Here is a 20510-nt window from a genome sequence, read left to right as displayed (position 1 = left end):
TCTGGGGTGTTGTGTCTTGAAAGGGGACCGAGATGGGATTCCTCAGGACGGGAGTCTAGGACCGGAAGCCAGGGCCCCCCAGCGGGTGCGGTGGCCGGGACCCGAATTGGACCCCGGAGAGTGGCCCCCCGGGCGGCTTCAGAATAACTGTCATTTAATGCAGCCTAGGACACGCTGGCGTCGGCTGAGTTCTCTGCGGTTGTGAATAAAGGTGTTGTTTGTGTTTGGGCTGTGTTGGGTTTTCAGTGAGTCGATATTGCTGAACTTTGCTTGGAAAGTTAGAGGATCAGGGAATGGGACACGGGGCCTTTCCCTTCTAGGGGGTGCCGGCTCTCATCTGGCCCCAGGCCGGGGGACTGGCTTCAGAGGTGCCAGGAATGAAAGGAAAATCTGCCCCTGTTTTCAGGGGGCCAGTTTCTCTAGTGGGCAGCAGTGGGCTTCCTTTTGCCGCTGGCTCCCTCCTTTGCGGGACAGAAGGAACACAGCCCGTCCCTGGGCTGGTGTCTCCACACTGCAGGGAGAGGAACGGGGGGGGGGGGGGGGGAGTTGGTATCCAATTAGCCCTGTAGGGAGAAAATAGAGGGGTATCAGGAGGGGCCTCACCCCAGAGGTGGCTGCATTTGAGCCCTGGGCGAGGGATCCCTGGATCTCAGCACCTGGCGAGGGGACCCTGTGTGAAACCTGGGCACCCGCATCCCTTCTCCCCCACGCTGCCCTGGGAGGCCCCTGCGTGGCCGCTGCAGGCTCAATGGAACTGACCGACTCATCAGGTTGTATTGAGCCTCCCCGAGGGCGGGCGTGCTGGGCCTGCAGATCCCGGCCTTCTGGAACCACCTGTCGCTGCCGTGGCCCCCCCCCCCCCCCCGGCTTGTCATTGGCATTAAGGGATTTGCCGGCCTCTGCAAAATCGCTGCCGGCGGCTGGGTGCGGAGAGGGGTGAGTGCCTCTGGGCTGTGCAGAGCAGAGAGCCGGGCGCTGGGGTCGGCACAGGTAGGGGGCACCAACGGGGGGGGGGGTGGAGAGGGGGCACAGGGACCCACCAAGGGGCTCCCCCTCTGACCTGCACACACAGTGACCTGGGAGCAGAGAGACACTGATACACAGGGATACAAACCAACTGACCACCCCACACCACGCGCACACGCTGGCCTGGCTACGCTAATACACAAACGTGCCCACACAGGCCCTGAAAAACTCCCCCCGCCACTCACCCATGCAGTTATGCTGCTACGATACTTATCGATCCACTCCCCTCCCAGAGCCGGGGACAGAACCCAGGCGTCCTGGCTGCCAGCCCCCACTGCGCTAACCCATGAGACCCCGCTCCCCTCCCAGAGCCGGGGACAGAACCCAGGCGTCCTGGCTGCCAGCCCCCACTGCTCTAACCCACGAGACCCCGCTCCCCTCCCAGAGCTGGGGACAGAACCCAGGCGTCCTGGCTCCCAGCCTCCACTGCGCTAACCCATGAGACCCCACTCCCCTCCCAGAGCCGGGGACAGAACCCAGGCGTCCTGGCTCCCAGCCCCCACTGCTCTAACCCACGAGACCCCACTCCCCTCCCAGAGCCGGGGACAGAACCCAGGCGTCCTGGCTGCCAGCCCCCACTGCTCTAACCCACGAGACCCCACTCCCCTCCCAGAGCCGGGGACAGAACCCAGGAGTCCTGGCTCCCAGCCCCCGCCCCCAACTCTAACCGGCTTCGTGCTGTCTGCAGGCTCAGGCAGGATGTACAGCTTCATGGCAGGGGGTCTTTTCTGCGCCTCGGTTGGGAACATCCTGCTGGTGGTTTGCACGGCCACTGACTACTGGGTGCAGTACCGGCTCCAGGGGGCCTTGGCCCACCAGGGCCTCTGGCGCTACTGTCTGGTGGGCAAGTGCTACATGCAGACGGAGAACATTGGTAAGGGCCACTAGGGGGCGCTGTGCTGCAGGGAGCGGGGTGGGGGCTCTCCCCTGGCAGGCAGGGCTGGCCCCGATGCCCCAGGGTGGCACTAGGGGGCGCTCCCAGAGGTCCTAGCATTTCCTCCAAGAGGCAGGGCTTGAACCGTGGATCTGGGCCAAACCCCAGCTGGGGCGATTCTATTCAGCTTCCCTAAATCCTCCCTCCAGCTGAGACTTTCATTTCCTTCCCCTCCTGAATTGTTGTGAATTAACCAGCCACTGTGCCCTGCCCCAGAGGTGGCTGCATCTCAGCACCCGGCGAACCAGCCCCGTGTGGTGTTATGTGCGGCTGTTCCACACTGCCCTGCCCCAGAGGTGGCTGCATCTCAGCACCCGGCGAACCAGCCCTGTGCAGTGTTATGTGTGGCTGTTACCCAGCTGTCCTGCCCCAGGGGCAGCTGCATCTCTGTGCCAGGAGAGCCAGCCCCATGCAGAGTTACATGTGCCTGTTGCCCAGCTGCCCTGCCCAGAGGTGGCTGCATCTGTGTGCCGGGCGAGCCGTCCCCTTCTAAACAAGAGCGGTTTTGAGTGTTTTCTCCTCGCCAATCTAGCCTACTGGAACGCCACCCGGGCCTTCATGATCCTCTCTGCCCTGTCGTGTTTCGCTGGCATCATCACGGGGATCTTGTCCTTCGCCCACCCGTCCACCTTCGAGAGATTCAACCGGTCGTTCGCTGCCGGGATAACGTTCTTCGTCTCCAGTAAGTGTCTTCCCACTGCTGCGGGGACCCCAGCTGGCCACCAAGACACAAGGAGGGAAGCAGAGTCTAGTGGTTAGAGCGGGGGGGGGAGGGGCTGGGAGCCAGGACACCTGGGTTCTCTCCCGGCTCTGGGAGGGGCACGTGGTCTAGTTACACTTCCCACGCGTGTAGAGGTTTCTCTGGCCTCTTGTCCTGCCATCAGTCTCTCTGCCCCACCCCCTCCAGCGCTCTTCGTCCTGCTGGCCATGGCTGTCTACACCGGCGTTACCGTCAACTTCCTGGGCAAGCGGTTCGGGGACTGGCGCTTCTCCTGGTCTTACATCCTGGGCTGGGTCGCCCTGCTCATGACCTTCTTCGCAGGTACAGGCCCTTCTCCTCTAGGGGTCGCCAGCTCCCATCCAGCCCCAGGGTGGGGGTGGGGGGCAATGGGGCCTCTCCCCTCTGGGGGTGGCAATAGGAGACCTTTCTCCTCATCCAATTCCTTGTTCCACACTCACTGTCCAGGAATGCCCTGGCTCTGACCAGTAGCCCCCTCTCATAGCCAGGGATAGAACCCTGGAGTCCTGGCTCCCAGCATCCCCCCTCCTCTAACCTCTAGACCCCACTCCCCTCCCAGAGAACCCAGGAGTCCTGACTCCTCAGTGCTGTTAAACAGCCCCTCTCTCCCCCTCGCAGGGATATTTTACATGTGCGCGTATCGGATGCACGGATGCCAGCGCGTGGCTGAGACGCGTTAAACCCTGCGTGATGGCGCTGCAGTGAATCGATAGACACCTGACTCCTGGGGCGAGTGATACCTCGCCATTCCCCACCCCCAGCCTTCCAGCATCCTGCCGCAGTGGGACATCCCCATAGAAAACGCCCTTCGTTCGTTTCATCGGATTCCAGGCCAGCTTCCTCCTTCGGCGCTCGGTGCCGGATGTAACCAGAGCCAGCCCCCTGCCCCCAATTGCGTTAAATCAAATCAGACAAAGGGAAGCATCGATTACCCCACATTTTACAGCCTGGGGGAAACTGAGGCACGGCGAGAGGGACTGACCTGCCCAGTGTCACACAGGAACACAGCAGCAGTGCTGGGAATTGGAACCCAGGTGTCCTGAGTTCCCGGCAGGACCATCCTTCCTTTAGAACCGGACTTAAAATATCAAGCACCTATGCTGAGTGAACTTGTGCTGTAGCTTTGATTGATAAGCAGACGGGCCGTGAAATTAAATTGGCCCCTGGAGTTACAACTGCTCAGAAATTTCTCTCTACCTCCGTGCCCCTCCTGAGTAGCGCGAGCTAAGACAACCTAGCAGCAGGAAGTGTAGTTTTAAAGTTTTGTGTCTTTGGCCAGGCAGCTCTGATTTTTGCCTTTAACAAAGTTTTATGCATTGAATTTCCCTGGTTTTTCTTTTCTTTTTTTAAAGACAAAGAATAAAGGTCCTTAAAACGGTTTGTTCCTGTGTTGATTTCTACCCACAAAAGCACTAGTCGTGCTTGGAAACCCTTTGTTTGAAGGGCCTCTAACCCTAAAACGGTTTTAAACCACTTGGCAGCGTTTGTAGTTCAAGCCTCTGAAATCCCAGCAATGTTTTTTAAACAATTTTTTTAATGTCGTTGGTTTTTGGTCAAAGGCAGGAAAGATCCTTGAAAGCAACTTACACTGTCTCAAGTGCCAGAGCGGTATTAAACTGGTTTAAATATTTGGAAATAAATTATTATTAATTTGTATGTTCATAGCATCTGACAGCTCTAGTCGTGGACCAAGCCCCTGTCAAGCGAGGCCCTTACAAACATTTGCTCACGTTAAATTTCCTTTCTTTTTAATAACAAGTTTTTAAGGAATTAAGCTGGCTCTAAAGCCAAAGCGATATTACATATTTGTGCATAAATCTATCTAGCTACCAAAATGTTTCGCAGGAATTTGTGGGTTTTAACAGGGACAAGTCACATCATTTCCTTTGGGTCATGTGGAAGTGTTTCGTTTTGACTTTTACATTCCAAATATGACTTTTAGTATGACATAATATTTAAGCCTGCATGAATATAATGTATAGGACCTTGAATATTTTAATAGACTTTTAAAAGCCTAAATGAAACAAATCGAAACATTTGGATGGTCCCACAGAGAAATTTTTTGGAATTTTCCTTTTGCGGGCAATGTTCAGATTTGGGTTTTTTGTTCCCATTTGGAACGAGCAAAATTCAAAATGTCAGAATGTCCCACAGAATAGAAATTCAGGCTGCTGACCAGCCCTGTGTGTTAACTTATGTTAAAATAATCACAAAGTTTTTTGCACTGAATTTCCTAGGTTTTTAGATGTGTATATAAAAATATAAATAAAAGCGAAGGAAGGGGAGAATTTTTCAAAAGCTCCTAAGTCACATATGCCCATTTCCTCAAAGGTGCATACGTAGACACAAGTGCCAAAATACCTATGAAGAGCCAATGGGAGTTAGGAGCATGCATACCTTTGGGGATCTAAGCTGTGGCGTCCTCAGTCCCATGAGAACTAGATGCCTAAATCATTTCGATTCTTTGGAAAATTGTATCCCAGATCTGTGAAGCGAATGAAGCTGTGTCGAAAACAGGGCAGAGAGAGAAACTAGTTTAAAGCCGATCGTCCTCTGCCGAGCAGTAGCCAATGTCTGGCCCTTTCTCGGTCGCTTTCGCATCAGAGTTCGAATCGGCGCGGCAGAGCTGGCAGGGTTGCTTATTGCAAGTTGCTTATCTGCGCCGTATACGCCAGGCCTGGACCAGAGGTGGCCAAAGCAGGCAGCCAAACCCCAGTTAGGAATCCCAGCCCTGCCACCAATGCCTGGGGCCCAGGACGCAACTGGGCCCCGTGACGGCGGAGAGCAAACGCCCCTGCCTGCTTGCGAGAGCTCCCTACGAAGAGACGTGGCAGCACAGAGACGGACAACGTGGCGGCGTCTCGAGACTCACCGTCAGCGGCACGCTTGGATAACGAGCTTGGCGGGCCGGGTGCACCCACGTTACCTGGTGACGCCCCGGGGGAAGCGGGGTCACGTCCCCTGGCCGTGCTCCAGCCAAGGAACCCCCACCCGGCCTTTCTCGGAAGATGGCACCAGTGTTTTATAGGACGTGCCCCCTCCCGCCCAGCGGTCCTGCCACGGTGCCACCCTCCAGGCGGGTGCACGTTATGGTCATGTCCAGGAGTGTAAGCGGCTTCACCAGGCACCAGACTAGACCTTGGCCATGTAGCCCCCGAGCCAGTGGGTAATCCGGCTTGCTGTGGGAGTGCCGAAGGGCCAACCGTGCGGTTGTGTGTGCTGCCCCCTGCTGGAGGGGCTGGGCCCTGCTCTGTGTGTGTGTGTGTGTGTGTCCCTGCTGCCCCCTGCTGGAGGGGCTGGGCCCTGCTGTGTGTGTGTGTGTCCCTGCTGCCCCCTGCTGGAGGGACTGGGCCCAGCTCTGTGTGTGTGTGTGTGTGTGTGTGTGTCCCTGCTGCCCCCTGCTGGAGGGACTGGGCCCTGCTCTGTGTGTGTGTGTGTGTGTGTGTGTGTGTGTGTGTCCCTGCTGCCCCCTGCTGGAGGGGCTGGGCCCTGCTCTGTGTGTGTGTGTGTCCCTGCTGCCCCCTGCTGGAGGGGCTGGGCCCTGCTGTCTGTGTGTGTGTGTGTGTGTGTGTGTGTGTCCCTGCTGCCCCCTGCTGGAGGGGCTGGGCCCTGCTGTGTGTGTGTGTGTGTCCCTGCTGCCCCCTGCTGGAGGGGCTGGGCCCTGCTCTGTGTGTGTGTTACCCTGGGTTCCCACAGACCCAAGCAGTGATCCCCTCCCCTCTTCTTCTTACTACCCCTCCCCTGGGAAAAAAACCTGCCAACCCCCCCCCCCTTGTTCCACGGAGACTGAAGGGCCTGTTCTCAGAGCCTCCTGTCTGGTGACTTATTCCCCCCCCCCAGAGGGCCCCCTATCCCCACACTCCCCTCAAGTGTGCATCAAAGGACTCCTGGGTTCAATCCCCAGCCCTGGGAGGAGAGTGGGGGCTAGTGGTTAGAGCAGGGGGGGGCTGGGAGCCCAGACTCCTGGGTTCTCTGTCCGGCTCTGGGAGGGGAGTGGGAGAGCAGGTGGGGTGGGGCAGGACTCCTGGGGTCTATACTCAGGGGTTTCCCTTGCTAAGCAGGTTGGGGGGTGGTTGGGGCTCGGATGGGAGACCCCGGGGGCAGCTGAGGGCGCTGGCGGGGGGGGGGGTTCGCGGGCTGCAGGGAGGAACTGACACAGAGGATGTGGGGATGGTGCAATGGGCCCTTGCTGCATCCCTGCCCCTCCCAGGAAGCCACCCGGGAGCAAGAGGCCCCATGGGGGGGTCAGGGCTGGAGCCGGAGCCAACCCTGCGAGGGAGCAGGCGACGCAGAGCAGGTGAAGGGGGAGCTTGGGATGGGGGGGTTCGAGTGTCTGTCTGGACCCACAACCCCTTCTGGCCCGCCCCAACCCTGCCCCCATCCGGCCAGCCCTAAACCCCCACCTCCATCCGCAAACGTACCCACCCTCCAGCCACCCCCCCCCACACCCCTCTGCCCCTCTGTCCAGCCAGCCCCAAATCCCCACCTCCATCCACAAACGTACCCACCCTCCAGCCACCCCCCCCCACACCCCTCTGCCCCTCTGTCCAGCCAGCCCCAAACCCCCACCTTCACCCACAAACGTACCCACCCTCCAGCCACCCCCCCACACACCCCTCTGTCCAGCCAGCCCCAAACCCCCACCTTCATCTGCAAACGTACCCACCCTCCAGCCACCCCCCCCACACCCCTCTGCCCCTCTGTCCAGCCAGCCCCAAAGCCCCACCTCCATCCGCAAACGTACCCATCCTCCAGCCACCCCCACACCTCTCTGTCCGTCCATCCCCCCACACACCCCTCTGCCCCTCTGTCCAGCCAGCCCCAAACCCCCACCTCCATCTGCAAACGTACCCACCCTCCAGCCACCCCCCCACACACCCCTCTGCCCCTCTGTCCAGCCAGCCCCAAACCCCCACCTCCATCCGCAAATGTACCCACCCTCCAGCCACCCCCCCACACGCCCCTCTGTCCAGCCAGCCCCAAACCCCCACCTCCATCTGCAAACGTACCCACCCTCCAGCCACCCCCCCACACCTCTCTGTCCGTCCATCCCCCCACACACCCCTCTGCCCCTCTGTCCAGCCAGCCCCAAACCCCCACCTCCATCCACAAACGTACCCATCCTCCAGCCATCCCCCCCACCCCTCTGTCTGTCCCTCCCCTCACACACCCCTATGTCCAACCAACCCCCACCTCTGTCCACAAATATACCCACCCACTGGCCATCCCCCCGACACCACTCCATCCATTCATGCATCCCCTCACACACATCCCATCTGTCCAGCCATCCCCTCGCCCTCCATCCATACATCTGTCCACCCCCACACACCCCTCTGTCCGTCCATCCATCCCCAAACATCCCTCTCTCTAAGCTGCGGGTCTCACCCTCCATCTCTCGGGCTGTGATTTGGGTGTGGTCCTGCCCCCCACCCTGCCCCATAGCACATGGTTAGTGGGTGTCGGGTTTCCTCTTCCTCCCCCTTCGGTTCGTCTTTCCCCCTCACTGGGACGAGTGGGCACAGGGACCCCGGGGCCCAGCCCAGCTTTCCGCCCCTCCCCCGCACCCGCCCCTCACAGAGACCCCCTGGTTATACAGGGACCCCTCGCCCGGCACTGAGACCCCTGAATGGCAGGTGCCCAGCCCACCTAGAGCACCCCCTTTGGGAACCTCAACCTGTCCCACCCCCCGCCCCATCCATCCATCCCTCCCCACCCCATACACACCTCACCCCATCCATCCATTCCTCCCCACACACCCCACCCTATCCAGCCCTCCAGGGCTCCCTCACCCCATCCCTCCCCACACGCCCCACCCCCACACATCTCACCCCATTCCTCCATCCTTCCCCACCCCCCCCCATCCACCGCATCCCATCCCTCCCCACACGCCCCACCCCATCCATCCCTCCAGCCCTCCCTCCCCACACACCCCAGCCCTCCAGGCCTCCCTCCCCACCCCCCACTCCCCCCACACCTCCCCCATCCCTCCATCCCTCCCCACACGCCCCACCCCACACACATCTCACCCCATTCGACATCCTTCCCCACCCCCCCATCCACCGCATCCCATCCCTCCCCATATCTCCCACCCCACAAACATATCACCCCATTCCTCCATTCCTCCCCACACACCCCATCCCATTCCTCCCTACACACACCCTGTCAGGGCTGAATCCCCACTCTGTCACTCCGAGTGCAGAAGTGGGGGCCCCGCAAGGATTTTAAAAGTTAATAGTGGCCACCCCCCAGGCTGGCATTAAACCCCTGGGGTTGCAGCTTCTCTCTCTGACCTTGGCTCGCTGAACGCTGCCAGCACCCAAATGCAAGAAACCCCCCTTGGACCCAGGAAGGCGCCCTGGGGAATCCCTCCCCGTGGGGCGCCCTCGAGCCCTTTCACCCCCCTCCGGGGAAGAGCTGAGACAGAAAACAAAGGCGATGAGCAGGGGCTATCAGCCAATTAAGCAACATGGGCACAAACCTCTTAGGGACACCAAAAAATCGGATCCTGTTCTGAAAAAAGGTAAATTTTATTAAAAAAATCCCCCAAACATCTGGATTTTAGGCTTTTGCTCGATTTTAAAGGAGCCATTCCAAACCCAAGCACCCAAACGAGCGTCCTTGGGGGTTCAGCGTAAAGGTTACAAGCCAACAAAAGCAACTGGGGTTAGCACAGAGGAGTCCACGAGCCAAACCGAAAGAAAAGAAATAACCCTGATCCCGTCTAGCTAAACCTTGTGATCCACCGGCACGTGGAGTCCAGAGAGGTCGATCTGGGCGTGATCGGCTCATACCTGGCTTCGCGGCTCATGGCAGGGCTGCTCCGTCCCTCCAGCCCCAGAGAACAGACAAAAGGAAAGTTTCTTTCCCAATTTTAAAAAAGTTTGACCTTCCCCTTGGCCCTGTGGGCCAGGCGCCCCCTTTCCCTTCTTGACCTGGGGGACTTTTTACTCCTTTACAGGTAAAGCAAGTCGAGGACAGCTACCAAGAGGGATTTGACAGGTTGGCTGGGTGGGTGTCCATCAAAGGGAGCTACCCCCCCCTCTTATTTATCACACACCCCGTCCATCCCTCCAGCTCTCCCCCACACCTCCAACCCTCCCCACACGCCCCACCCCCTCCCTCCATTCCTCCCCCCACACACCCCATCCATCCCTCCAGCTCTCCCCCACACCTCCAACCCTCCCCACACGCCCCACCCCCTCCCTCCATTCCTCCCCCCACACACCCCATCCATCCCTCCAGCTCTCCCCCACACCTCCAACCCTCCCCACACGCCCCACCTCCTCCCTCCATTCCTCCCCCCACACACCCCATCCAGCCCTCCCCCACACCTCCAGCCCTCCCCACACACACCCCATCCATCCCTCCAGCCCTCCCCACACGCCCTGATCCCATCCCTCTCCCCACCCTCCCTCCACCCTCCCCACACACCCTGCCCCCTCCCTCCCTCCTGCCCCACCCACCCCCTTCCCATCCCTCTCCCCACCCTCCCCACACACCCTGCCCCCTCCCTCCCTCCATCCTTCCCCACCCACCCCCTTCCCATCCCTCTCCCCACCTACCATCCACCCTCCCCACACACACTGTCCCATCCCTCCCCACATATCCATCCCTCCTCCCCCACCCACACCCCATCCTCCATCCCTCCCCACACACCCCCATCCCTCCCCATGCACATCCCTCTGTCCATCCCTCCCTTCCCACACGCCCCACCCCATCCCTCCTTCTCCATACACACACCCTCTACCCCTCCCCACACCCCATCCATCCATCTGTCCATCCCCACTCCTCCATCCACCTCTCCCCACATGCCCCGCCCCATCCCTCCATCCGTCCCACACGCACCCATCGACCTGGATCCATCTGTGGAGCGGCCTGAGGTCCAGGCCCCAAGGCTCTGGTTCAGCCCAGCTGCTCTGGGCCGGGATTTGCTTCTGACTCATTCCCCACCCCCAGCTGCTTCCCGGATCCCAGCGCTGCCCCCCACGCGATGGCGTCTCCCCGGATCCTCAGCACCGTCCTGGCCCTGCTCAGCCTCCTGCTGCTGCTGGTGGCCCTGGGCTCCGACCACTGGCTGGTGGACGATGCCGTCCTCGTGTCCCTCCATGAGGGGCTGTGGAAGAGCTGCCTGAATTCGGTGTGTGGACAAATTTCTTCAGCATCAGGTAAGGGCAGCCCGGCTCCGCCAGGGATCCCACCTCTGCCACCAACCAGCACCTTCGGGCAGGTCTGTCCCTGGCTGTGGGAGGGGAATGGGGGCTAGTGGTTAGAGCGGGGGGGTTGGGTGGTAGGACTCCTGGGTTCTCTGACCAGTTCAATGCAGTGTTGTTTATTTAACCCGGTCCTTTGCTACAGTCTCTTTAAAGGTCACCAGGGTTTTCACAGTGCTGGGCGTGATCGCTGGGTCGGTCTCCTCGTTCGCTCTTCTCGCCTCGTTCCTGCACTCCCACCCCGGCTCCGTGTCCCTGACCTTGGTCTCCTTCCTGGGCAGCTTCAGTGCGGGTACGTCCCCCCTTCCGCCCTCCCGCGGGAACTCATCTTCCCCCGCCCACAGCCAGAGGAGGGGAACTGAGCCCCAGCCGCCCCCGTCCCAGAATCCTGCCCTGGGCTCTGGCAGCTCCCCCCGGTGGTGGGACGGGGCAGGGGCTGGGACTGTGCGTGGGCCGCACTAAGGGGTGTCCGTCCTGTTCCCTTTGCCCCAGGGCTCTGTGCCATGATCGCGCTGGCCGTGTACACAGGGGAGTTCGCTGGGGCCGTGAACGCCGTCCAGCGCCAAGTCACCTTCGGCTGGTCCTTCGGCCTCGGCTGGGCCTCCTTCCCCCTCTTCCTCATCACCGGTGAGTGCAACATAGGGGAGTGTCGAAAGGCAGCTGCCTCTGGGGTGGGGCGCAGGGGCTGGTGATACAGGGACCCCTCGCCCGGCGCTGAGATGCAGCCACCTCTGGGGTGGGGGGCTGCGTACCAGTAGATGATGCTCCCATTGCTGCTCTGAGCCCATTTCTCTTCTCTCCCCCCAGGTGTGGTGACGCTGGTCGCCCACCAATCCTCCTAGAGCCGAGTGTGGGGCCCACGGTGGCACCAAGGATGGGGCCGGGAGCCTAGTGGGCCGGATGGAGCCTGCAGTGTCCTGGGACCTATTCCCCCAACAGCCGCGAGCAGGGGGCAGTGTGTGTGTGTGTGAGAGAGAGAGAGGGTCCCTACTGCACCCTGCTGGACCCCCCAGCAATGAGCCCCCCCCTTGTTCCATGGAGATTAAAGATCCTGTTCTCTAAGACTCCTCTCTGGTGGTTTAATCCCCCCCCCATGACCCCCAGACTCCCCTCCCATGTCCATCAAAGGTCTTCTGGGTTCTCTCCCTGGCAGTAGGAGGGGAGTGGGGTCTGGTAATTAGAGCAGGGGGGCTGGGAGTCAGGACTCCTGGGTTCTCTCCCTGGCAGTAGGAAGGGAGTGGGGTCTGGTAATTAGAGCAGGGGGGCTGGGAGTCAGGACTCCTGGGTTCTCTCCCTGGCAGTAGGAAGGGAGTGGGGTCTGGTAATTAGAGCAGGGGGGCTGGGAGTCAGGACTCCTGGGTTCTCTCCCTGGCTGTAGGAAGGGAGTGGGGCCTGGTAATTAGAGCAGGGGGGCTGGGAGTCAGGACTCCTGGGTTCTCTCCCTGGCAGTAGGAGGGGAGTGGGGTCTGGTAATTAGAGCAGGGGGGCTGGGAGTCAGGACTCCTGGGTTCTCTCCCTGGCTGTAGGAAGGGAGTGGGGTCTGGTAATTAGAGCAGGGGGGCTGGGAGTCAGGACTCCTGGGTTCTCTCCCTGGCAGTAGGAAGGGAGTGGGGTCTGGTAATTAGAGCAGGGGGGCTGGGAGTCAGGACTCCTGGGTTCTCTCCCTGGCAGTAGGAGGGGAGTGGGGTCTGGTAATTAGAGCTGGGCGGGGGCTGGGAGTCAGGACTCCTGGGTTCTCTCCCTGGCAGTAGGAGGGGAGTGGGGTCTGGTAGTCAGGACTCCTGGGTTCTCTCCCTGGCTGTAGGAAGGGAGTGGGGTCTGGGGCTTAAAGCAGGGGGTCTAGGAGCCAGGACGGCTGCTGGGCAGGGGATGGGACACGAGGTCTTTCCCCGCTAGGGGGCGCCAGCTCCCATCCAGGAAGTGGGGGTGGGGGAGGGGGCAGAATCTGGCTGGCTCTAGGGCGAGGAATGGCCTAGTTACCATAGGTTTCGGAGGAACAGCCGTGTTAGTCTGTATTCGCAAAAAGAAAAGGAGGACTTGTGGCACCTTAGAGACTAACCAATTTATTTGAGCATGAGCTTTCGTGAGCTACAGCTCACTTCATCAGATGTTTACCGTGGAAACTGCAGCAGACTTTATATACACACAGAAATCATGAAACAATACCTCTGTGTGTATATAAAGTCTGCTGCAGTTTCCACGGTAAACATCCGATGAAGTGAGCTGTGGCTCACGAAAGCTCATGCTCAAATAAATTGGTTAGTCTCTAAGGTGCCACAAGTCCTCCTTTTCTAGTTACCATAATTACTCACAGAGACGTGCAACCCCACAATAAGCCACCCATCTAATGTAGCTCTGTGCCGCCCCCCCCCCCACTCCACAGCGCCCATTGTTGTCGTATCTACTCACACACACACACACACACACACACACACAGGCTCAATTCTAACCTACCCACAGGCCGTCCCAGTCGCTACCATATTGACTGGCATACGATCGCCAGCTCCATTATAAGCCGCCCACCTGACAGAAGTTCGAGGAGGGAGGTGACCTTTTGGGGGGCTTCCCACTGGCGTCTGGGGGGCATTTGCTGCCCCCTGCTGTCTGCAGGTGGGAATCCTGCCTGCCCCCCACTACGGCCACAGGCTCTGTGAGTCCCCACACTTCCCTCTGCCACCTGCCCATCTTGGCTAACAGCTGCTATTGGACGGATCCTCCAGGAACTTGTCATCCTTTTTTGAAGCCAGTTCTAGGTTTGGTCCTCACAACAGCCCCCGGGCAAGGAGTTCCACAGGTTAACGGCGTGGCGGTGGGGGGGGGGTGAGAAACAGTTCTTTGTGTAGTTTGCATTAAACCTGCCATCTGTTCATTTTGCCAGGTGCCCCCTGGTTCGCGTGTTATGTGACGGGAGGAGGGGGCCCCCGGCTGCAAGGACAGCCAGCCTGTGAAACGTACCACAGCTTTGGGTGCGACAAATCGGTCGCTTTGCTGTTGACTTAGCCGGTGACCTTAGCTGTGAGTTTGCCCAGCTGACCTTTTGATTTCCTCTGTACCCAACGCTGACTTTCAGGCCTCGTCACTGAGCAGCTGCCGTGCCGGAGTGAATCCGGTCGCGTTCGTGTTCCCTCGACGCCGGCGTGTGTGGGAACCGGGGCTGGGGACTACGGCGCTGGGGCAGGACGCTGGCCTTTGCTGAGCTGACGGACCCGTACGGCACCGGGCGCGGACTGGGCCGTGCACGCCGCAGATCTCCAGCAGGGAGCGGGGAGGGATCGAGCACTTGCTGGGGTTGCTCTGAAGTTTAATTCGGGAGTAGCCGGGTGGTGAAGCCAGCCACAGGCTGGAGGCCGGGTGTGGGCAGAGGCCGGGGGGCAGTTTGCCAGCAAAGCAGCATCTTGGGCTGGAAGGTGGAGGGGACACGGCTGCTCACCAGCCAAGCTCGCACCCCGGAAAACCTCACCCCAGTCAGCCAGGCACATTTCCAGCAGCTGGTGTGAAAACCAGGGCCGGGGTGTGGGAGAGGCCCAGGGGCTGAGCGCACAGGCGGTGGGGGAGGGACGCAGGGAGAGGGCACTGCCCCCAGCTCTGTGTGCGCATGGATGGGGGCAGGCGGGACGCTGGACTTCAGGGGCCCGCGGGTCAGTGCTGTGTGGGGCTGGGCGGTTTGGGCAGGAAGTGGTTTCCCTCTGGGAGGTGGGAGTTGCAGTGGCTCTGGTTCGGCACCCGCTCAGTTCTGGGCTGGGCGCAGAATCACCCGGGCCCTGGGTAAGTACAGACAGACCCTGTGTGTGAGTCCCAGCCCCGGTCCACTCTAACCACTCATCCCCAGTCCCCTCCCCGAGCCAGGGCTAGAACCCAGGAGTCCTGGCTCCCAGCCCCACCCCCCCCAGCGCTAACCACTAGACCCCGCTCCCCTGCTCTGCAAAGTCATTTCCCCACCCTCTTTCCCACCATGCAGCGATCTGGGACCCGCTGAGAGGAGCAAATCGCGGAGCCCGTGAGTCCAGGCGCTGGCAGCCCCCCGGGAGCTGCTGAGCGGGAGGGTGTGGGTGCAAGGAGCCAGCCAGATGCCCCCTTCCACCAAGCTCTGCATTGAAATCATCCTCGCACTGCTCTGCCAGGGTAAGAGAACAACAGCAGAGACAGCTGGGCCGGCAGGAATCCCCCAGAGCTGGGGATGGAACCCAGGAGTCCTGGTCCCAGTCCCCCCTCCTCTAACCCACTAGACTCCACTCCACTCCCCTCCCAGAGCGGGGGATAGAACCCAAGAGTCCTGGCTCCCAGCCCCCCTCCCCCAACCCACTAGACTCCACTCCACTCCACTCCCCTCCCAGAGCTGGGGATGGAACCCAGGAGTCCTGGCTCCCAGTCTCCCCCACCCTACTAGACTCCAATCTCCTTCCATTCCCTCCCATAGCCAGGGATAGAACCCAGGAGTCCTGGTCCCAGCCCCCCCTCCTCTAACCCACTAGACTCCACTCCACTCCCCTCCCAGAGCGGGGGATAGAACCCAGGAGTCCTGGCTCCCAGCCCCCCTCCCCAACCCACTAGACTCCACTCCACTCCCCTCCCCTCCCAGAGCTGGGGATGGAACCCAGGAGTCCTGGCTCCCAGTCTCCCCCTCCCTACTAGACTCCAATCCCCTTCCATTCCCTCCCATAGCCAGGGATAGAACCCAGGAGTCCTGGTCCCAGCCCCCCCTCCTCTAACCCACTGGACCCCACTCCGCTCTCTGCTTTTCCCCGCTCTGTCAGTGAGACGCTTTGCGGCAAGAGGTGCCCCAGGGGCTTCTTTTGTAAGGTCACTACATGGGAAACGTTTGAGCCACAAACATGGAGAACTGCCCCTAGGTTGCGGTTTCTTCAGTCGGCGGCTTGGTTTGTGCTTTGGGCCGTTCGGACGTCGATGCCCCACTTGAACCTGCGGGGGGCGGGTTGGTGCCATCTTGGGTTCCTGGGATGTTCCTCCCCTGGTTTGGCTTCAACACTGGGGGGCGATGGGGGATTTCGGGGGGTGGCAGGGAAATCCCTGAGACTGGACAAATAAATTACGGTTTGGGGAATTACAGGGGCTCTGGCAACGCTATGGGGTGGGGGGAACCCAGGGCTGGGCTAGCAGGGGGCTGTGGGTCGGGGCTGAGGGGCACGGGCAGAGCTCTGTGTGGGGCGGGGGTGGATCGGGGGGCGCGGGTGGGGACTGAGGGGCACGGGCAGAGCTCTGTGTGGGGCTGGGGTGGATCGGGGGGCGCGGGTGGGGACTGAGGGGCACGGGCAGAGCTCTGTGTGGGGCGGGGATGGATCGGGGGGCGCGGGTAGGGACTGAGGGGCACGGGCAGAGTTCTGTGTGGGGCGGGGGTGGATCGGGGGGCCGCGGGTGGAGACTGAGGGGCACGGGCAGAGCTCTGTGTGGGGCGGGGGCGGATCGGGGGGCGCGGGTGGGGACTGAGGGGCACGGGCAGAGCTCTGTGTGGGGCGGGGGCGGATCGGGGGGCGCGGGTGGGGACTGAGGGGCACGGGCAGAGCTCTGTGTGGGGCGGGGGTGGATCGGGGGGGCGCGGGTCGGGCCTGAGGGGCACCGGCAAAGCTGGTCTGTTTCCCCGGCAAGTCGGCTCTGCCAGGAGCCCGTCTATCGGATCCACGTCCCGTCCCGTGTCACGGCCCAGCAGGGTCTCTGCGTCCTGCTCCCCTGTAATTTCACAGCCAAGTTCGAGTCCTCTGGGGTCACCTACAAATACTGGTTCCTTAAGGACGACAACAGGGACACTGGCCCGGCCGTGGCCACCACAGATCCTGGCAGGGCCCTTCGGGAGCCTGGGTGCTGGATCCGCATGGTGGGGGACACCCCAGACAACTGCTCCCTGAGCATCAGCAACATGAGGGCCCGAGACAGGGCCCACTACTACTTCCGCTTCATGAAGGGAGACTTTCAGTACAGCTACATGGAGGCCCAACCGCCGGTGGACGTGACAGGTGAGGCCGGCGGGTCCTGGAGAGCTCAGCAGTATTAACTCTGCTTATAGCCAGTGGCAGGGAGTTCTGGAGATTAACAACATCCAGTGGCAGGGAGTCCCACTGGTTAAGCCCACTAATACCCAGTGGCAATGAGTTCCGGGGATTAACCCCAGTAATTCCCCACTGAGTTGAATTTTAATGGTGTGGTCTGCTTCGAGCTGATGGAGCGGCTGGTGCCGGGGGTCCCCAAGGTGCTGCTGTCCGGACAGCTGGTGAATGTGACCTGCCAGGCTCCGGGGACCTGCTCTGGGACCCCTCCCCAAATCACCTGGACCGTGGGGTTCGACAATACAGCCAGGAACGTCTCGGTCACCCTGGAGAACGGCAGCTTCTTGTACACCTCCGTGCTCAGTTTCACGACGGCCCTGGGGGATGACAGCAAAGAGCTCGTCTCCGCCATCATGTACCCCGCCGTGGTCGGGGTCTCCACCCGCAGAGCTGTCCGGCTCCACGTCCACTGTCAGTGACGCTGATCCAGCTCCAGCAGGGGAGCGGGGTGTAGTGGTTAGAGGTGGGTCAGTGCAGCGGTGGGTGGGGCGGCTGGCAGCAAGGATTCCTGGGTTCTATCCCTGGCTCTGGGAGGGGTGTGGGGTCTAGTGGCAGGGGGATGGGCTGAGAGCCAGGACTCCTGGGTTCTATAGGAGGGCAGTGGGGTTCCAGGAGGCACGGCCCCCCACACATCCCATGTCCTGTTGCAGACCCGCCGAAGCTGCTGCCATGGGGGAACTGCACGGTACGGGGCAGCGGGCCCGGGGGGGAGGCCACGTGTCACTGCGCGGCCGAGGGGAACCCCCCGCCCCGCCTCGAGTGGCCCCTGCCCAACTGCACCCTCCCCGGGGACTTCGAGGGCCCAGAGCTGCGGGCAACTTCGTGGGCGCAGGGCCCCGTCGTGAGCGGGGAGCTGTGGGGCCCGGCCGGGGGGCTGGGCATGGGATCCAGTTTTGCCATTAGCAAAAAACAGTGGCCTGTTCGTCTTCAGCCAGAGATGTATATGTGAGGAAATACTGTGCTATGTGCCAGCCACTTAGACAGATGGCAGCCCAGGTATAAGACACACAGTTCCCACCTGCCCCCTTTCCCCCCATGCCTCCCTGGAGAGGTGGGCAAGGAGGCTCAGTCCCCATGGCTAGGCCAGCCCTCGACGGCTCTCCCCGTCAGGGGACCCTGCCCTACGCCGTACCCACAAGTTCATTACAAGCCCTGAAGGGCCCATTGCTGCCCAGCCGATCCCACCGCTCACACCAGCTGTTGGTTTGCAGCAGGCTTCTCCCTGACACACATGGTGGCCTTGACAGCTTGTGGAAGCCTTGTGCTAGTTGGTGCCGGGGCTGCAGTGGCCTGGAAAGTCGTGAAGAGAAGGTAAAACTCAGGCGGGACGGGAGAAGGATCTGGTGGGAACCGTAGCCTGGAATGGGGGAATAAATAGATCCCCCAAGATCAACTATCACTTCTTGGAAGTGTGAAATTCCACCTGCTGCCCTAAATCCCGACCCCCAGCCCCCTGCTATGCCAGCCCTGAGCTTGCCCCCCCCCCCAGCTCTGCCGGGGCCCCTCACTCCCGACCCACATCCCCCTGCTAGCCCAGCCCTGGCCTCCCACCAGCGCTGCCGGTGCCCCTCGCTCCTGACCCGCACCCCCTGCTAGCCCAGCCCTGGGTGTCCCCGACATGCAGCTCTGGGATGGCGGTCGGGGCAGGGAAGAGATATTGGGATAGATGGACCACGGGTCCCATTGGGGTAGGAGGAAGGAGGCGGGACACCAGGCTGGATGGGCCTAGAGGCGGGATACTGATGATAGTTTCATCCCAGGCAGCGGGGCAGGGGCCCCGCCATGGCCGGACGGTGCCAAGGGACCGGAGATGGGCAGGTCTGTCACTCCTGTGAGCATCCAGCTTCCACGGTGCCCTCCAGTGGGTTATCCCAGACCCTGACCCCATCCCTTATCCCCATCCCCCACCCTGCTGGGAGTCCTCCCCCCGCTCCACATGGGCTCTGGGACTCCCTCCCCCGCTCCCAGAATCACCCTCTGCTGGGATTTCCCCACTCCAGCGCTCCCCACCGGCATCCCCACCCATCCTTTCCCCTGGGCATGGCGCCCACTCTTCCCAGCTAACCCGGTTTGTCCCCGCACAGGACGTCACTGGGGAAAGGGGAGCCCCTGAGAAGAAAGGGAGGGGAGGAGGAGGAGCAGGAAGAGGCTACAGGGAGAAAGGCGACAGGGAACGATTCACACAGGAAACCATCTACGCCAACGTCTAAGCCCAGACAAGGGGACAGGCTCATTGCAGGCAGTGAGCTAAAGAGAGACTGGGGTCAGCGGTGGGATAGCCGGCTTGCCTTGTGGCTAGCCTGGGACGCCGGACACCTGGGACCTACGCCCAGCTCTACTCCAGAATGCCTCTGTGACCCTGGGCAAGTCCGCACCCCCCTCTGTGCCTCAGTTTCCCAGCTGTAAAATGAGGAGTATAACATTCCACTTGCCTACTTGCGCTGTGAGATGGTCTCTTGCCTACTCGGTGGAGATGGTCTCTCGCTGTCTGTGGGCAGCACCTGGCAGAACCGGGCCCTGATCTCAGCGGGGGCAGGGCCTGTCTCTGGCTGTGTCTGGGCTGTGCCCCCCCCCTCAGCTGGGGGCCACTCTGGGCTCTGCTAATACACCTGGGAGGCAGCTACTGCTCCAGACAGTTATGTGGAGCAGGCCGGCCTGTGTTAACCCTTTCGCTGCTGCAGCTAAATAAAAGCCATTTCCAGCTTCTCCCCGGGCTGAAAAGTTTGAGGTTGCCTCAGTTTCCCTCAGGGGTTCCCCTCGCTCTTCGAGCCGCTCGCCTGTGGCTGGACACTCACCGCCCAGGCCCGAGGGGAACCAAAGCACTGGGAAGAGGGTGATGAGAGAGAGCGGCCGGTGCCGCGATTCAGCCACCTCTGGGGTGGGACAGCTGGGGACCAGCCGCCCAGCCCTGGCACACGGCTCGCCCGGCTCTGAGCCGCGGCCTCCTCTGTAGCGTCCTGGTTAGAATGAGGGGGGAAGGGAGGGAGCCAGGACTCCTGGGTTCTGTCCCTGGCTCTGGCAGGGGGGTGGGGTCTCGGGATTTAGAGCAGGGGCAGCTGGGAGCCAGGACTCCTGGGTCCAATTCAGTACCGAGGACGACACGCTCCCGACTTGAAAACCCAGGTTTAATGGCCAATAACAAACAGAGACGGAAGCAAAGGAAGCAATAAATAAGGCGGGTTTGGGGCGGGGGGTCCGGGCGGAGTCGCGGCCGGGAGCTGGGGCCGGGAGCCGGGCCGGGCCGGGGGTGACGGCGCCCCCTAGCGGTGCGCGGCGGGCTCAGGTGTGGCAGCAGAAGCCGCAGCCCGGGTTCATAGAATCATAGAATCATAGAATCTCAGGGTTGGAAGGGACCCCAGAAGGTCATCTAGTCCAACCCCCTGCTCGAAGCAGGACCAATTCCCAGTTAAATCATCCCAGCCAGGGCTTTGTCAAGCCTGACCTTAAAAACCTCTAAGGAAGGAGATTCTACCACCTCCCTAGGTAACGCATTCCAGTGTTTCACCACCCTCTTAGTGAAAAAGTTTTTCCTAATATCCAAT

General features: G+C 61.1%; 2 protein-coding genes across 2 annotated transcripts; both read left to right on the top strand.

Moving 5' to 3' along the window:
• Positions 1–1620: 1620 nt before the first annotated feature.
• LOC125625871 (lens fiber membrane intrinsic protein-like) lies at positions 1621–4020 on the top strand. Its single transcript, XM_048828445.2, has 4 exons — positions 1621–1900; positions 2493–2642; positions 2868–3002; positions 3318–4020. Exons 1-4 carry the CDS (start codon positions 1726–1728, stop codon positions 3377–3379), a joined length of 522 nt encoding a protein of 173 aa, XP_048684402.1. The 5' UTR covers positions 1621–1725; the 3' UTR covers positions 3380–4020.
• A 2892-nt stretch (positions 4021–6912) lies between these two features.
• LOC125625839 (protein NKG7) lies at positions 6913–11973 on the top strand. The gene is made up of 5 exons (XM_048828373.2): positions 6913–6996; positions 10656–10864; positions 11055–11201; positions 11402–11536; positions 11717–11973. The coding sequence occupies exons 2-5, from the start codon at positions 10690–10692 to the stop codon at positions 11749–11751; spliced, it is 492 nt and encodes a 163-aa protein (XP_048684330.2). The 5' UTR covers positions 6913–6996; positions 10656–10689; the 3' UTR covers positions 11752–11973.
• The last annotated feature ends 8537 nt before the right edge of the window (positions 11974–20510 follow it).

This window comes from Caretta caretta, chromosome 24 (assembly GCF_965140235.1).
Source record: "Caretta caretta isolate rCarCar2 chromosome 24, rCarCar1.hap1, whole genome shotgun sequence".
NCBI lineage: Eukaryota > Metazoa > Chordata > Testudines > Cheloniidae > Caretta > Caretta caretta.
This window is presented reverse-complemented; position numbering and strand designations above follow the sequence as displayed.